This window comes from Tenrec ecaudatus, chromosome 13 (assembly GCF_050624435.1).
Source record: "Tenrec ecaudatus isolate mTenEca1 chromosome 13, mTenEca1.hap1, whole genome shotgun sequence".
In the NCBI taxonomy this organism is placed as follows: Eukaryota; Metazoa; Chordata; class Mammalia; order Afrosoricida; family Tenrecidae; genus Tenrec; species Tenrec ecaudatus.
Window position 1 is genome coordinate 35,925,383 of NC_134542.1, and position 19,083 is coordinate 35,944,465.

General features: G+C 36.3%; 1 protein-coding gene and 1 pseudogene across 5 annotated transcripts in view; both read right to left on the bottom strand.

The window, feature by feature from the left end:
• NBEAL1 (neurobeachin like 1) overlaps positions 1-19,083 on the bottom strand; it is a 175,686-nt gene that overhangs the window by 97,742 nt on the left and 58,861 nt on the right. For 4 of the 5 annotated variants that reach the window (XM_075529601.1, XM_075529600.1, XM_075529603.1 and 1 more), the window contains 9 exons: positions 16,424-16,507; positions 13,657-13,755; positions 12,997-13,577; positions 12,209-12,341; positions 11,429-11,548; positions 10,164-10,467; positions 6,326-6,411; positions 2,863-2,952; positions 480-648 (listed from right to left, as the gene is read on the bottom strand). In XM_075529601.1, coding sequence (XP_075385716.1) covers positions 480-648; positions 2,863-2,952; positions 6,326-6,411; positions 10,164-10,467; positions 11,429-11,548; positions 12,209-12,341; positions 12,997-13,577; positions 13,657-13,755; positions 16,424-16,507 — 1,666 coding nt within the window. Of the gene's footprint in view, positions 1-479; positions 649-2,862; positions 2,953-6,325; positions 6,412-10,163; positions 10,468-11,428; positions 11,549-12,208; positions 12,342-12,996; positions 13,578-13,656; positions 13,756-14,913; positions 15,039-16,423; positions 16,508-19,083 lie in introns of those variants that run through there. The other variant, XM_075529604.1, reaches the window with a different exon arrangement.
• On the bottom strand, positions 7,205-7,325 carry LOC142425046 (U2 spliceosomal RNA; annotated as a pseudogene).

Here is a 19,083-nt window from a genome sequence, read left to right on the forward strand (position 1 = left end):
CAATACCCTTTTTTTGAAGGGATCCTAACAAGAGTAAGACAAGTATATTAATGAGAACAAGTGTACAACCATCCACTGATCACAAGAGGCATATTTAAACACATTTGTTTGGAATACACCTATGCAATTATGAAACAGGGCCATAGTAGGAATACTTCTTAGTTCACCCTTGTATATTTATGGGCACATGTAAATATTTCCCCCCATAAATTGAATAGTGTCAAAATTTCACAAAGAATATAAGACAAGGATAATTAAGAATAAAACCAACAACTTAAGGTTTTTGACCAAAGTATTATCAACTTTCTCTGAACTATATTAGTAATGATATTAGTAAAATTAGAAATTATTAGTGAAATTAGAAATGGATTGCTAAAGCTAAAACTATGTACACGTTTTCCTAATGGTGATTTTAATCTATTTTCCAATTAGTTGTCATGTTCCCCAATGATGACATGATGCTAATCCCATCATAATACCTGATGTCTTGGTGGAGGTCAGTACCACCCAATCTCCTTCTACAGGTGTTATCAATTCAGAACCTGTGCTTTCGTTCGTTCCATCAGGGATCTGTCCTTCACTCCACTGGCTGATTTGTTCCAATAAAGGAAAGAGTACATTTAATCCACCTATGCAGTTTATGATGTCCTGAAAAACCAATTACAATGTTTTAATCTTCTTATCTTCACTGTCTGAGGCTACAATTAGCTACACCTTAAGACATGTAAGAGAAACCCTGATCCTATAATGGGTTAAAGGTTAAAGACTCATAACCACAAGGTCAGCAGTTTAAAACTAACCCTGGTCCCCAGGAGAAAGATGGAACTTTCCACTGCGGTCTGGAGAACACAAAGGGGTAGGTTCTCCTCTGTCGTGTAGGGTCACTATGAGTTGGAATAGACTCAATGGCAGTGAGGGGAGTTTTGAGACCACGTACACTTGTACTCTAAAATACAGAGCAAAGACATTTAAGTGTGGTGTCGGGAACAACCTATCACGGTCACGTATGGAACAATGGGCAAATAAGCCTCTTTGGGGCTCAACTGTCCTTTTTATAAGATACAGCAACATATTATGCTACTATATGGTCATAGAAAAATTTATTTAGCCAGTCCTTTATTAGAGTATTTAAACTACTTCCTATTGTAAATAAAACTTCAATAAATGCCATAAATACTCGAGTATTAGCCAGCCCACATCTCAGCAAAGACACCTAATTGTACCACAAAAACTGTACTAAAAATGTGCTGAAAAAACTCTGCTATACTCAAGTATATACAGTACTTTAAAAAAATAACATGTCTAACATGAAATTCTAGCATTATAATAGGTCAAATGGCAATTTTTATCTCATAGAACTTGTCCCAACGGCCTTCTAAATATTTCCACATTAACTATTGTTAATATTAACTTAGTCACTAAAGTGTAAAGATCTACTTTCCCACTCTCTCACATTACTTCTTCATCAGCTATTTCAATTTTGTCATTTGATAACTTGTAAAACTATCTCATTTGACACTATTGATATATGTATGGATTGTGGTAAGAGTTGTATGAGCTCCCAATAAAATTATTTTTTTAAAAAACTATCGCATTTGTTTTATTTGAATTTATTTGTAAGTTGTTGAGAATTTTACACAAGTGCTTATCAGGCATTTCAGTTTCCTTTTTGGTATACATATATTTGTCTATTATTCACACTGAACTTTCAGGAGCTCTGTGTATACAGATAATTAGGGAAGATAATATCAATTCTCCCGCCCCCCCACCCCGAGTTGTCATTTAACTTTTGTTTTTATTTAGCTGTAATATAAAAACACAGTTCCCTTTTTCTGTCAATTCTGTTCCTTTTTTATTTCCACATACAGCAAAGTCTAACGAGTTAACAATCCAAGTATCTGTAGCACCAAAGACTCTGGTTTTCTGGTACAGCACATGACACAAAAGATCAGCAATCTACATGCAAATACAATAGTGGTCTTAGCAATCTTGCATGTGACAGCAAAATTGATCATGTATTTTCAATCATTTTATAAATCTTATCATGTAAAGGTGAGAATAAGTAACCCTATCTCAAAGTAAAAAAGAAAAATATTTCAGTCATATGAATAGCATGAGATTATCACTAATTGGTTACTGTATATACTGTAGTATAAGCCAACCCGAATTTGAGCCCAGACACCTAATTTTACCACAAAAACTGCATTAAAAATGTGCTAAACACAACTTTGTTCTAACAATTCAGCAGTCTGAGATGCTCACCTGCCTGGCATGATTGCTGATGACAATGGGTGCAGAGAACTGGGTGAGGGAGACATCAGATGGTGTAAGATATGCTAAAATAATTATTTTTTAATTATCAAGGGTTCAGGGGGAGGGGGGAGCAGAGAGGTAGGGGAAAAATGAGGAGCTGACACCAAGGGCTCAAGTAAAAAGCAGGTGTTTTGAGAACGATGATGGCAACACATGTACAAATGTGCTTGACACAAATGATGTATAAGGATTGTGGAGAGAGTTGTATGAGCCCTAATAAAATGATGTTAAAAATGTGTTGAAAAACTCAGCTTATACATGAGTATATACGGTAATTCATTTTACATGGGCAGAATTATCCAAAATGATTTCTATCTCACTGAAAGAAGAAGTATATTTGACTGGTTGCCGAGTAGCAGATTAAACTATTTCATTTTTTACTAAGTTTTACATTTCTGCTTATTTCACTGAAACTACATTTTTTATTAAAGGTACCTGCGGTGGTGGACAACAATATTCTGATCAATCTGATGGTACTTAAAAAAATAAACTCTCTAACAGAATTAGTAAGCCTACATAATATGATGACCATCAATTAAAACAATTTACCTTAATGTCCCAGTTCACTACTTTATTTCCTGTTAACCTTCCATGCAAACAATTAGCAGACAAATCTAGACAGATTGGACTTTTGCAGGCCTAAAATAAAGAAAAATATAGTACATACGTTAAGGGCAATTAGGGCAAAATGTAACTTTAACCATACACAAAACATTTCACCCTAATTTTAAATGTATACTGTACAGTCAAAAAGGTGTCCACTTAATGGATTTTTGTATTCCTATACTCTGTCTCTTAAAAGAAAGAATAAGAAAATATATGCTAAAATTGGGTCACCGATGTTTGTCAGAATGAGCTAAGGTGGAATTTATTATTTGGCAATCACGTTTTAAAATTTTTCTCTTTTAAAACAATAGATGCAAACACATTTTCTTAATTCGGTGTTTTATTTCAATTAGTATTTCCCTATGTACAACTTCAAAGTAAATATAAAATGTATGACTAAAATAAACATTGAAATTAAAGAATAGAAAGGCTTATCAAAACATGAAAATCCAATCATAGGGAATAAGACATTATTTTCCCTCATGTTACTGACAAAGATTTCTGGTGATATTCTGGTAAGATCTCTCAGTCTTCAACTCTAACAAGTCATTTGACTTGGCTGGTAAAACATGGACTGTCCCATTCCATCTATATGTTGCAAGTAACCAAACACCCTGGATTCATAACCACTCCAAAGGAAAATTAATATTTCTATAAATTTTAGCACGTCAACAGGTATAGGCAGTTGTTGCTTTCCTCTCAAAGTAGACTGTGTACCCAAGGCCTGTCCTAACCCAACAATCTTCCACTGAGATCACCACCTCTAGCCTCTCATCCCTCCATTTTATTTCACACTGCTCATGGATATCTTTTCCTAAAAGATAAACCTGATGATAGGACTTGTGTTTATATTCTATTCACTTATGAAAACCCTACTCACTACCTATTTAGCTAGGATTAAAAGGATACTGTGATCTTGCCTGTACTTTTCCTCCAATCTCATCCTGCTGTGCTCTCCTCCTGCTCAGTAGCCAGTACCAAACAAACATACATAGGACGCAGTTTTATAGCCTATGCCTTTGTAGGTCTATTCACTCTGCTTCATACGAGGGGGTATCACCCAAAAAAAACAGGATTATTTTTCAAAGAGTTGTATTTAAATGTTTTTTAAAACAACCCTATCACCTTCAAAGTACTCTTCAATACACTTAAAACATTTGTCAAACTCATCTATTTGGATGGCTGACAGTACCTCCCCTCCTTTTTTTCTCCACTTCTTCTACATTGTCAAATCGCTGTCCTTTAATGTCCCTTTAAATTTGTGGAAACAAAAAGAAGTCGTATGGAGCAAAGTCAGATGAGTAAGATGCGTGAGGCAAGGGAGGCATGCTGTTTTTTTGCCAAAAACTGTCACACTGACATGTCTGCATGAGCAGATGCATTGTCGTGGTGGCAAAGCCAGTCCCGTCAGCCACAAAACAGGCCTTTTCTGTCACACAAGTTATGTAATCTTTTCAGAACCTCTAAATAGAAAGCTTGATTAACAACCTGGCCTGGTGGAACAAACTCCAAATGCACCAGGAGTCAACATTTTTGTACGTGCAGGAAGCTGACAGACGTCCAGAACAAGATTTGTCATCAATCGACATTTCACATTTTTTAAACCAGAAAAACCCTCACACACTTGAGTGTTTCCAACAGCGCTGTCCTTGTAAGCTGTGTTCAAAATCACAAGTTTCTGCGGCACTTTTCCCAAACAGGAAAAAAAATTGTAGAGCCACACGCTGTTCTCTTAAATTGGCCATCATAAAAAACAAGGTTTCAGCAAAACTGCTTTCACAAAAAAATTCCCTGTGACCAGACAGAACCTTCCCAGGCGATGCCGCTGGGTGCACGAGCTCGGAGGAGATGCTCGAGGGCCAAACTAGCAAGAAAAACGAGCGTCATGAAAACTCTGCCTAGCGGAGCTTTCCCAGTTGTTGTTTGGTGACCCTCGTATGTACATCCCTCCCAACCTGCCCTTTAAGATACAAATCAATCCATCTTTCCTCTAGCCTTCTAACCTCCTAGAGCCAATCTGCGTGCTCTCCTATTTTATGCACAACTAAAACACTGAAATACAGTACAATGTTTACGTTATGCGTTAAATAAGCTGTGTTCTAACTCCTGCACTAGCATTTATTAAAGGCCAAGAAGCTTCTCTTTAGCGAGTGTCTGCACTGATTAAAGCTGAGCACATGTAGAGGACTCAGTATGGCGCTTGAGTAAACTGCGAACAACCAACAAGCCCATAAAGCTATTTCATACTTATATGATTATGTAGTATTTGATTGTATACCGTAAGCTTAAAGCTTTGTATATTCAAGAGGTTTGTCCAGTTCCTGGCAGAAAGAAAACACAAATGGATGACTAGACATCTCTTACAAACAAAAATAAAATGAAAATCTTTTAATAGTTGGTGTTAATATGGTAATGCTCAGTATAGTTCCAGAGGGAGAGCAATTAATCTGCATTCAACTTTATTAAAGTTAATATCAAGGGGCAGATAGAGTCTAATTCTCCATTTGCCCCGAGTGCTTAAAAAGGGGAGTTTTTATATCGTGGAGTAAAACAAAGCACAAGGGCATGTGGCATCACGATATATGGAAAAATGAAAACATGAAAATAAAAGAAGTTGGCAAGCAACATCAGCAACTTCAAAAACACACAGCAATGGGTCAGCAGTTACAGAAGGAAGTACAGTAGCAAAGTGGCCAACAGAAATGGCTACACTCAGGCTAATGAACACAGTGCGGTTACATTGACAAAAGGCTACACTAAACTAATACATTATGGTTACATTGGGGTAAATTGTGGTGGTTACTATAATAGTATGAGGCATCCTGGTGCAATAGTGGGTTTTGCAAAGTCAGCAGTTCTTAAACACAAGCTTCTCCTTGGGAGAAAGATGAGATTTTTTACTGCTATAAAGATTAATAGTCTCAGAAACTGATAAGGGATATTCTAATTTGCCCAAAGGGTTACTATGAATCAACCCAATGACAGTGAGTTTTTGTTTATAGTAAGCACAAATCCAATTTCTTTCTCCTTCTGAAGCCAATATTTCATTTTCACCTGCTCATATCACACATACACACAAAAAGAGGTTAGGAATAACACAGTACCAGCTCTTTATCAGAAAATATAGACTATACAAAATTCATTTACCGTAGTCAATTAATTAGTACAAATTCTTGCTACTCTTATTATTACTATTAAAACTCCTGGGACAAAATAGAGTTACAAGTGGTTGCTTCTGAACCCTAGTCAAAGAAGTGGCTTATTTATTTTCGTCCCATCTTCCTTTGAAAACTGGGTTCTTTTCTTTTTCCTTTTTGACAATTCAAGATGCTCCCTCTCTCAATAACTGAAAAAGAGTACTTGACAGCAATTACAACTACAGCACAATTCATGCATGACCTCTGACCTTTGGTGTATAGTGCAGGAGGACGTTGCTGGGCAGGTCAGTTATGTCGGGCTCCTGGCATTTCCATGGGCTTAAACAGTTTGGACCTAAAATGTGTTTGGGGACACATACACACAACATGTATTAGATACAGTGCCACAGGTTCTATATATCATAACAAAAATAAAATTGAATTTCTATTCCTCATTACAGCCACTGTTACTCAAATATCACACTAAAAAACATTGAATAATATGTACTTTAATTTTTACATCGCTAATCCATCTAAAATCAATGAAAGTTATAGGGAGTAGACCCACCTCTACACTAGAAAGTAATTTTTACATAAAATTTAAAAACACACCAATATCAAATATAAATGTTTTTTTCTATTTATCTATTACACATAAATAATTCAAATTAATAAAATAAATTATGACAATTATCAAAAGGTGAACATCATAGAAGTGGAACAGTAAATGAATAGTAATAAAATCTTGACTTCATTTAAAGAAACACAAATTAAAGTGGGTTCTAATGTTGACCAACCCTTCTGAGACCATGGTGAAATGGGTTCTCTCATGTGTCACTGAAAAGCATTAAGGATGGATATAGCCTTTCCAGAAGCTAATTAACACATAGTGAAACTCATCAAAAGACCCACACACTTGGAGCATTAATACTGGGAATTTTTCTAATTAAATTAATGGGGGGACCCAACTGTACAGTTCATGTTTAATATTTGAAGTTATCAATATTAAAAAGTATACGCTCGCCAACTATATCATACCCTAGGAATCTAGTGACTTATACAGCCTCTGCAATTTATAAAGATTATAAAACAAATAATTATTATTGATAACAGGATTAAGTGTGAAAAAATTGTAAGGACAAAATTCAAAAAGCTTGTAGAAAAATTCCTTTATTAATTCCATTTTTCCATGAAATATTTTAAGTCCTTCATACTTTGGTAGGTCTCAAAATACTACACTTGATCTCAGCCAAAAGGCCGAGAAACAATGGTAGGTTTCAAAATAATGATGAGGGTTTTCATGTAAATTTTGAAAATTTCAACAGCCCAGTTCACCTGAAAGCTCCCATGCAATAAGAAAAGCCAGCAAAACGTTCATGGAAAAATTCCAGCATCTTTTTATTTTTCCATTAACTTTTGAAGCCTCCTTAACTAAGACATTTGACAGATGATGGGATTATTTTTACAAAATTAATATACATACTACTGTAAGGCTTAATTTCTCCACATCTTGCTAAAATACTGATATAATTTTCACTGGGTTAGGATCCAGCAATGGTGATTCCATCACTCGGACGTTGTTGTCAAGCTGGCAGCTATGTCACTGGTATTTCAACAAGCAAACTCTCCCAAGGGGCAGGTTTCAGCACAGCTTCCTGGCTCAACCAAGACTGCGGAAAGGACCTGGGAATCCATCCCTGAACAGCAATGGCCAGTGAAAATGGACAGCAGCACTCTGTCTGATACACTACTCGAAGATGAGCCCTCTTCGGAAGGCACTCAAAATATGAAGGGCACAAGAGCTGCATCATTAGCCAGTCTCAATGCCGTGGCTGGAGTAGACCTTCCTTTGCTTCTGTGCCTTTATTCAACAGGGGAAGTAACAATGGCAAATATCCACCAATAGTCATACATGGATTCACAAAAGAATGAATTAAGAATAATTGAAAGTTGTCAGAAATGAAATGTTTAAAAACTTTATATACTAGCTATGAGTAGAAATGGACTTTCATTGACCATTTTTAATTGGATACTCATATGCTCTATTAGTCTAGGAATGAAAAATGAAACAGAATGGCATAGCATTCCTCTCCAAAAAGAAAACGGAAGATCTTTACCATTGTTTCTCAAAGGGGGAATACCACCCCCGAGGTGGGGTGGAGGCTGGAATAATCCAGAAAGCAGCAAAAGCATATTCTTATACTTTATCCTGGATCATGTGCTTTTAGTACCAAAGATTTTAATTGCTGCGATGGCGTGTGTGTGTGTGTGTGTGTGTGTGTGTGTGTGTGTGTACACGTTGAGTAATTTCATTTACAAAAAGAGGGCAAGTAAGTTTGAGACTCAGTATCTATACTGAAGTAAAATAGACATTGACTGGATAATATCTACATGTCTATAGGGAAGACCAATTATTGAAACTAATATTCAAAGTTAATGATTAAGAAATTCAACATACTTTAAAACTTTCTTCTGCAGTCTGAAATTGATCAAGGATGCAATCACAGTGCATTCAAAATTATATGTGACTACAAAGTGCAAGTTGAAACAAAGAAGGATCAGTAGTTGGATACTATAGACTTGAGACAGAAGCAACATCAGAGACTGCATTACAGAATCTCTGGAAATATCTTTTTTTTAACAACCTAAATGGCTACTATTCACAGGAATCACACGAAAGAAATCAAATTATGACATTTGTGTAGAGAGCACAGAAGCTCTAAGTAATCAGTCAGTAAAAGGTCGGGGGCGCTGACTGGAACAGATCATCAAATGATCATATGCAAATTCAAGCTGAGGTGAAGAAAACTCGAACCAGTTCAAGAGAATAAAAGTGTGAGCTTGAGTATACTCCATTTGAATCTCGAGGCTATCTCAAGATCAGACTAGACACAACGGGCACTAACGACCAGAGGCGAGAGATGGCATCAAGGGTCATGTAAAAGACAGGGAAAGACAAAAATGTACGAGACTCTGGAACCAGTTGTTGAATGTACCGTAGCTAAAATGAAAATTAAAAATATTGAAGTATAAGCCAAATAATTTTCTAAGGGTGGCTTAAGAAGACAAAGTATTATAATGAAATATAAAAAGACCAAGAGTTAGAAAACCAAAGGGGAAGACGACACTTCAAAATTCTGAACTTAAAAAACTGAAGAAAAAAATTGAAGCCTCGAGTTGCAATACGAAAGGTTACTATGGACAAAATATTCAATCACGTGCATGAGAAAACTGTACAATGAAAAATGAAGAATCGATGCCTCTGAATCATGGCGCTGGTGAAGAGTATTACATTTATCACACACTACAAAAAGAATGAACATAGAACAAGTACAGACAAAATGGTCCTTAGACGTAAGGACGGCAAGACTTTGTCTCCATTTATTTTGGACATGTTAGCAATGGGGGCAGGGAGTAAGACGGTATGTTTGACAAAGTAGAGGGTTAGGGATGAAAGGAAGACCCTCAACAAGATGAACTGAGACACGGGGATGGCAACAATAGACTCAATATAGCAAAGAAGGTGAGGATGGAGCATGGCTGGACAGTGGTCTGGTCTCTTAGCTATGGAGATGGTGGCTATATATCTGAATCAACATGTTGAGTCTATTCTTGAAGTATCTTTCATGATACTGTCACTTGACAATAATGAATGACCATAGTATATGTCTTTAGAAGCATAATATATAATTTCTTCCAAGGGCTTCTAATTCTACTAGCCTCATGAATTTCTTAGGTGTATCAAAATATTGGTAATAAAAATGACATATTTTGCAAAAACATTCAGTTTTGTGTTTACTCCACAATTTCTTATGAAGACAGGCTTATATTGTCTCAGCAATTTATTAAAATTGGTCAAAAGTACTAGCAGTATCATGAAAGGTACTTCAAGAACTTCCTTTTACAAAATAAATATATATATTATGTCAGTTATGCATAAAAAAGTATGGTATTTGGTGTGCTTTTTTTCTCCTTTTTAGCTTCAATGAAACTAAATACCTTATTCAGATCACAAATATGCTTCAGATGACAAAGACAAATTCTGCTCTGCACAACAGAAAAAATCATATTTAAATCTGATTAAACTGTGTGACCTTTCATGCTTACCTGCTAAATACAATGCCTTCACCTGAGCAGGCTGTAGTGCTTCATAGAAGATGATAACAGACCCTAGCTGACCCTCTAAAGAAGTAGGGCATCCCCATTCACTGTCTTGGGTGCCAGCTGATATCAATTTGGTCACGAGTTGAGATTTGTCACTGGTACCTCCCCAGGAGGCTGGGGCAAGGATTCCACCAAATGAAGTCCGATGAGGTATAATGGGGGAAGAAAAGGGTGGATCTGGGATTTGGGACGGTGGAGGAGTTGTGGTTCTCTGCCCAGCAGAACCAATGCAACAGGAAGTAAAAGGCTAAAAATGAAGAAAAGAAAATTTAATTCAAAGTCTACCCTATTTAAAATGTAACTTTCATAAAATAAGGCTAATGCACTGAAAATAACATTGGAAGTAATTCACTTTTCCTGGATCATGATGTGTATATGTGTACATACATAAGAAATCATTACAGAAGTCACTTTTGGCCAGGTGATTTATTAAAATTTGTAACGTTAATGACTCACTTTTCTTGCAAATATTTAATTTTTCAATGAATATATATTGAGGCCATTTTCTTAAAACTTTATTCTAAAATAAAGAAAACCACATTTTTCCTTAATGTTTGTAAACTAAAATATATACACATCTGTATAAAAATTTTCATTAAAATGGTGATCAAGATAAATAAAAAGAAATTAACAGAATAATAGAATTGCATAAAAGATCTAATCCATTCCTATTAACGGCAATAAAAAGGTCATCCCAAAATTACCCGAAAGCTTAACTCAAAACTTTTATACTAATGATTAAGCACTTCTAAAAAGTCTCTGGTGGCAGAGGTTGGCCTGTTGAACATACCCAGAGGCACCTCTACATACCCAGAGGCTATGTAGCTCTGTGCTTCTGAAAGGACACACCTTAAAAACCCTAGGTAAGCCGTATCAGAATCAACTGGACAGCAACTAACAACACAGCCTCGAGGTAGTGGGAAGAGTTTGCATTTCTTTGTTACTGTTTGACATAAGAGTTTAAATGGAGAAGAATCCATCATAATACTCTTGAAGTATTTTGTGTTCTTCAAAAGAATTTGAGTTAGTAGTCCTATTAATATTGTTGGCTTGACTATTATAAATCTTTTCCCCAACCCCTTAGGTCCACATATTACTCTCTTGTTTTCCTATATTATGCAATGCCTGATTCCATCTAACAATGACAAGCTAACAAAATTAAATAAATGTTTCACTATATAGACCCACTTAAAATTTTACGTGCTCACTTCATTCATGGCAGGGAATCTGAGAGGGGCGAAGACCTTCTGCTGTCCATTGTCATAGAGATAGACGAGGCTCTGACCAAAGGGCCTTTTCCCAGGCATATGCACAATGGTTATGTTGTGCTGTGAAGTAAACACACATTTAAAGAGTTCACATTACATTTTATCTGTGGGGGTGACAATTATTTTCAGAGTATTATTCTACAAATTTGTGTGACCAGAACATTAAGACTAAATATAGTTTACTGCTGAATAAAATGATAATCTCAAACCAAGTAAGGGTTTTTTCCCCTGTAGTCACAGAAAAGCATGTCAACCAATTCCTGAAAATTTGCACACAACAATAAAATAGAAAATTTTCTAAATTTTCCAAGTCTGAGTACCTATTAAATATTGTTGGCTTTAATACTATACATCTTTTCCCCAAGAAAAAGACCCATTTTTCTATGGAGAAGAATTTTGTATTTTAAGAAAATGGTACAGAAGTTTTGGTTTTTAACAACCTTTGTTCTCGTTTTAATTGAAACTCACTCTTCCAATTTGAAGAAAAACTTGAAAGACATCATAACACTCCCATGTGTCATTCCTTTAGAAGAAATATGATCAGTAATGGTAATGGCAAATGGGATTAACCTCATTATGGTTAATACCAATAAGAATAGAATTTTAAGGGAAAAATTAATCAACTTTCACAAAGCAGATAGCAACTCCTAATGTACATGCACCTGGTTATGTTATCTGTTACAGAATGAAGGCATTCACAGTAACGTCCAAAAGCCTTACCCACAGGGAATCACAGAAACTGTGGTCCGGGAGCATAACCGTGGTGTACTCTCTTTTGGTGCACACTGCCACAACCAGCATACCCGCATGGGTAATGAAAGCTTCAAAACCTACACCACTTCCTGTAAAAAAACTGATATATATATATATATGTCATATGAGAACTTTTGAAATGCAGTGCTCTAATTCAAGGTCACTGAAGCACACAAAACCATAATGCCATCACATCCTGCCTGACAATCCCATGGTTTACAGTCTACTCCCACACAACAGCGCAATGTTTCAGAGAGAATTTTAAAATCCTCTTGGGGATAAGAATCTAACACACTAGAAAAGATAGCTTTATGAGTGGGAATTCTAATAGCAAACCATAGTAAAACTATAAATTTTCAAATCTTTAGATTTCTCTAAATTATATATAGCATTAAGAAATCACAATGCATATTAAAAATGATTAAACTTTGAAAGCATGTACATAGGTCTGGTCTTTCATGTAAACATATACAATACATTCAACAAACAGATCACTATCTTTTTCAAATTTATTATTCCATCTTACTCATTTCATACCACTTTTAGGAAGTAATTCTGTTTCCAAAGTAGCCTAAGGGCTTAACTAGCAACATTTCATTGATGTGATTATTACTTTGAAAGCAGTAAAGCATTTAAAAAGGAGAGACCAGATATTATTACACATTAAGACCTAAATGTGTAGCAAACCCTATTACTGTTGAAGCACGGTATATATTTGCTACAAAAAAATGCATTTACAATCTATGTACCAGTACCTGTATAGTTGCTTTCTTTTTCCTCCTTTGTTAGCAAGGCTGGGAGTCAACTGATCCTGATCTAAGCAAAACCAAGCATTGAAAGAAAAGGCAGAGCCAGGCCATTTCTGTATGGAGGGCACAGAAATCCCTGCCATGCTATGTGACAAGTTAAAATACTGCAGTGCGCTCTCAAGGCTTTGTTTCCGGGCCATCGTCAGGATCGCTCGAGTCACAGGGATGGTGTACGGGTGAATACACTCAGATTCGTCCAATCGTAACAGTCTCAGTAGCCGATGGATCTCCTCGGAGCTCACAGACTGACTCCCCAAGGAACCATGGAGGGCAATCAAGTTCTCAGCACAAGCTCGATGGAGGGAAGAATGGGAATCAAGGGCTGCAATAATCCGACTTCCCATGTTTGCATTCACACAAGTAGTTCGACTCTGCCTATTAATACAACAAATTCTTTTCAGCCAATCAGAAATGAAGATTTGCAGGTCATGGGACTCTAGCTCTGGAAGCCATTGGATAAGAAGCAAGAGGGGCTGGACGTTACTGATGCCCAAAATTCCAACTGAAGTGTGGTCACCCTCGACAGCCTAGAAAACATGATAAAAGTCAAACGGATGCTACCATTACTTGGTCACTGATCTCTTCTGATAAATCTGAACACCTCACCATGTTCATGAGTTCTTTGAGCAGTTCCAGTGGTGGCTGACCCAGGGATTTTAATACCTCAAACATATGCATATAACCAATTCTTTCTTTAAAAACTTCCTAAGGGGAGGTGGAAAAGAAAATAACATTATCAAAACACATTTTTTAAAAGACTGAATTTGCTGTAATACTAAATGTATTAACATCAGGATCAAGATCTTTGAATTCAATGCTTCTGCTTTCCTAAGTTATACATTCATCTTAAAATATATTTAAAAAATATATATATTCCTGTACCTTCTGGAATACAAAGCTAAAATTCTATTACAAAGTATAAAGTAAAAAAAATAAATAAGTATAAAGTAAAGCAAACTAGTAATAAGTGTGTACTATAAAATTATTGTATCTTTGCAAATTAGGGCAAGAATTACTCTCCCATTTGATTTGAATAAGAATATTAGGTGAGGGTAAAACAGAGTACGAGGTGAAGTGTAAATAAAAGACTTTTGGGAAACAAAAGTCAGGCAGCAAACCCAAAAGACTAAGGAAAACCCAAGGAATACAGACAATTATGAGTACTGGACAGGAAAAAGAGGGGGGCAAATAGTTAGAGGTGGTGGTTCTCGCTTTTTCTATCTTAAAATGACTGAAATATTGGGATCATCAAGTTCATTTTGGTTGCATGAACTGGTAAACCCGCTGACACAAAAAGCCATAAATTACAACGTAATGACAACCAAAATTAAATTTGGTCCCTTCATGTAGGCAGTAATGCATATACTCACTATAAATAAAAGATTTGAGCAAGACTAGAAAACTTAGTTGTCTCTAGGGAAGAGCAGGGAGAAAACTTTTTTCAAAAGGTATCTTTGTATAACCTTTGAATTTTAACTCATGCAGTAGTACTACACTAAAAAATAATATCTGAAAAGACCTGGAGCAGCATCTTAAGATTAATACAAAAATCCCATCATAATTATGAACGAGTTACTGAGTATTTAAAATAACTTATTTTCTATATAAACTTATAAATTAAAAAAAGATAAATTTATAAATCAAGATTAAATTCCCAAGCTAGTCAGCAAAAGTTGTAGAAGTTTACTTAGTAGAAACTTAACCACAAATCATAGCAACATCTTTGGAGAAAAAGTTATAGTTTCCTAACACAAATCAATACAATTATTTTCTGGTATCAGAAGTGAAGACTAAAGCATACTAGAGGTGATGGATAAAAGACAAAGTGGTAAAAACAGTCTCCAACATTTTGTCAGCACTTACCTTGTGCATGGTACTCTACATAGATGGTTTCACTAATCCCTAGAACTATTCGGTGAGATCACCACTAGCATAAATCAGCTCGGCGGGGCATCAGCATAGTCAGTAGTGAGAGTGAAGGAAAAGGAAATCCTGAAGGCTAACGACTTCAAATAAAAAAGAACAAATCCCATGGCTTCAAGTGCTGGAAAAGCAGGTTCCAATTTGATAGTCCTAGTTATAAAAACATATTCTAAGCAGGCATACACTAACTGGTGAAAGAAGAGTACTTACTTTACTAGTGAAGAAAAACAACATAAAAACCTAATTCTTTTTTTTTTAAACCTAATTCTTTAAACTCACTATTCATAGAATCACTTAGAAGAATCATTTCAACACCGGTGCTATTCTTCCATTCTTTAAGCAAAAACTGACATAGCTTAGTTTGCAGCTCAGTCATCTAAGTCTTTAAAAATCCCAAAGCAGAGTGTCCAGGGGTCTTTTCTTAGCAATGATAATCACTAAGAGACCAGGCTTACTATGCGGACAGAGCCTAGTGGAACTCTTGACACTATGGTGCTCAGTTACCCTTCGTGTCTGGAAATGAACTCACCCGCATGGTTCAATTTGTAGGTAAACAATAGACAAGTCAATAAGGAGAATAACTATTAGGCAAATACACACCTAATAAACCATTTCAGGTCATGGGCAATAGTTACCTAGGGCAAAGTTCAGAAGGGTTTAGAAAGAGAGGACAAATGGAAACAGAAAACACAGAGAAGAAATGGGAAATGTCATGTTACATTGTGGAGATAGTTAGTAATCAAGGACATGAAACAAAATGTGTACAAATTATTGAGTGGAAACTGCTCTGCTTTGTAAACTTCACCCAGTTCACAATAAATTTTTAATTATAATAAGATGAATTATTCATTCGAGGTCTAAAACCATGCGTATACACTCTTACATTACTTTGAGATTACTAGTGTGGTACATATAAAATCATTTGTCAATTTGAGGATGAAGAGTGTAGGGGTGGAGTCTAGTTTGTCACTCATATCATAGCCAATGAGGCCTGTGTGTGGGCATGGCCTTCTCCTGAGAATTCTGGGCAATCCGGTACTTCCTCCTTGGAGGTGGGAGACTCTCCTCACATCCTGGGAGACATAGCAGCTGACAAGACAAATGGACCCACCCTGCCAGCGCTGAGATGTCTCCAATGCCACTGGATCCAAAGATTTTCTACACCCTGGCCTGTGATCTTCTACATTCGGTGTCATTGCATGTGTTTCGTGAGTTCTATAAAGAGGACTTTCTAGATTGGTATTGGACATATGGGCTAATATCGGACTTAAGGACTTGATCTGGACTGGGATGTTTCTCAGTGTTCAATTGTTTTTGCATATAAGTCTCTTTCTTATACACATCTGTGTCCCTGGATTTGTTTCTCTAGTCTACCCAGACCAACGCAGTTAGTGAAAACTGGTACATGTCATTGAAGTTGACATGGTAAGCCTGGAGATGTGTCTTTCACCTTAGCAGCTGGAGAATTATTCATCACTGCTGTCAAAGCCTGAATGGTTGATACGGCCAAACAATCCAACTGCCCCTGAAACACCTAGTGGGAGAAAAAGGGTGAGAAATTAAGAACTGTGTTCAAGATTCTTAACCAGTTAAGAAACTTCTGTTCAGAAAACCTGAAGAGCTAACTCCGTAACGTGCATTACACTTCTCTTACAATGAAATGGACGTCTGAAACACCATAACCTAAAGGAAAAGCTACTCATGGAACAAAAAAATAGGCCACATGTCAAAAGGATAAAAGCTGGGTTCACTCATTACATTAAAGTATCTTCAAAAATAAACAAGCTTAATACATGCTTTTTTAAAATAATGGACAATCGCAAGAGGAAGGGAGGAAAGTCTATCATGAAAAAATCTGTTACGCTGTAATTTCCCTTCAAAACTGTATTTGAAAATTTTGAACATTAAGTTTCACTTTAAAAAAATTACTGCTTGAACCCAATTCTAGCTTACAAATTCAGTTGGACCAGAGGATGTACACTGGTACAGGTAGGAACTGGAAACAGGGAATCCAGGATGGATGATCCCTTCAGGAACAGTGCTGAGAGTGGTGATAACCAGGAGGGTGGAGGGAAGGTGAGGGAGAAATGGGGAACCGATTACAAGGTTTACATATAACCTCCTCCCTGGGGATGGACAGCAGAGAAGTGGGTGAAGGGAGATGTCGGACGGTGTTAGATATGACAAAATAACAATAATTTATAAATTATCAGGGATTCATGGGGTAGGGGGGCAGGGAGGGAGGGGAAAAATGAGGAACTGATACCAAGCGCTCAAGTAGAAAGCAAGTGTTTTGAGAATGCTGAGGGAAACAAATGTGCTTGACACAATGGATGTATGTGTGGATTGTGATAAGTTATACAAGCCCCCAATAAAATGATTTAATTATTAAAAAAAAAAAAGCTTACTGCCATCGAGTGCATGCAGACTCATAATGACTAGAGGACAGGGTAAAACTGCCCCTGTTGAGGTTCTGAAACTGTACATCTTTACAGGAATAGAAAGCCCTGTGTTTCTCCCAAGGAGCAGTTGGTCGTTTCAAACAGTGGATCTTCGATGTAGCCCAATATATAAGCACAATCAGGGTGGTGAAGCATTGGGCTGCTAATTGCAAGATCAACAGTTCAAAAATACCCACTCCTTGGAAGAAAGGGTTTTCTACTCCCATAAAGAGTTAGTCTTGGAAATGGTACAGGTTCTGTTCCACTCTGTCCTATAAGGTCACTATGAGTCAGCATCGAAGTTTCACTAGCATGTATAATAATCCTAACTAAATCCACTATTTAAAAAGGGGGGGAAAAACTCTAGCTCCACTTTGTCTCATATTGCTTAAGCATCACTCTAAAGAGATGTGCACTAAAATTCAGGGAAATGTGTTTACAGCAATTTGAAATAAATAAAAATAACACCAAAAATATAAAAATACTGAACTTGCCAGTTATGTCAAACTTGATCAGCCACAAAAGCACAGCATTAGGTCTAGAAAGTTATCAAAAATAAAATTCTTAACATCTGCTTTCAGGAATACATTAAAATAACTTGAAAGTAAATCACTCCACAAATAGGGATTCCCCCTCACCAGAAAAGATCTGAGTAAAGCAGGGGCAGTTTAGATCTTTGTGAGGTGTTTTAACTAAACTACATCAGATTAAAAGGGTGTTTGCTGGAGTTGTGGGTAAGGTATGAGAGTGCTAACTACAAAGTATGTGGATAACACGGCTGCTCCAACACAGGAAAATGAGGCAGTCTGCTCCCAGAAAGACTTAGTCTCAGGAAAAGCAATATAGGATAGCTGAGTGGGAATCAATTCAAAGGGAGACTTTGGGGTTTTGGCATGGATCGCAGTTAGACAACTTATTTTCACAATAGCATCTTGATTTTGTGGATATTTGTTTGGTGAACATTATTATGTAAACGTTAAATATGTAAGAAACAGACAATATACATTAAAGGTCCTGCATGATGGAGAATTTCCTGTACCTACAATCCATCTCAGATTTTATGCAAGACTTGCATCAGAGTATCTGAAAGTTCTAATTTCAAATTCTAACATAAACTTGTAAGTTTTACTAATATATGTTTAAACAAAGGAAATTTAGAGAAGTACACTACAACTGATTTTCAGATATGAAACATAAAACAATAAACTAGCATATTTTTTATATCCCAGCTCTATTTATAAACTTGGACATTAAGATAATATTAGTCAAAGACATCAATTTAAACTCTCCCTAAAGTTTTGGGAAAAGAAAAATAAGGAAGCATACTTTTACATGTAGTTTCATTGCTTATTTTTTCCTCAAATGAAATAGCCTAAGTGAAAAGCAACAGAAGTGTTTTATAGTAAAAACAAACAAAAATATATTACGCCAAATTAAGACTCAAAGAATTTGGCATCTTCTTCCCTTCCTCCAAGATACGAGCTGTCCATTGAATTATAATTATCATTTGTCAACAAGCAAAGAATTAAGATATTATGAAAGGCCATACAATGTTCACAAACAAAGTCCTAAGACCCCAATACACCAGTGCTTAGAAAAGGAGGCTCCCCAATTTTGACTTCATCACCAGGTGGGCAGCATTGATAATGAGATCCCATTCCTGTACTTT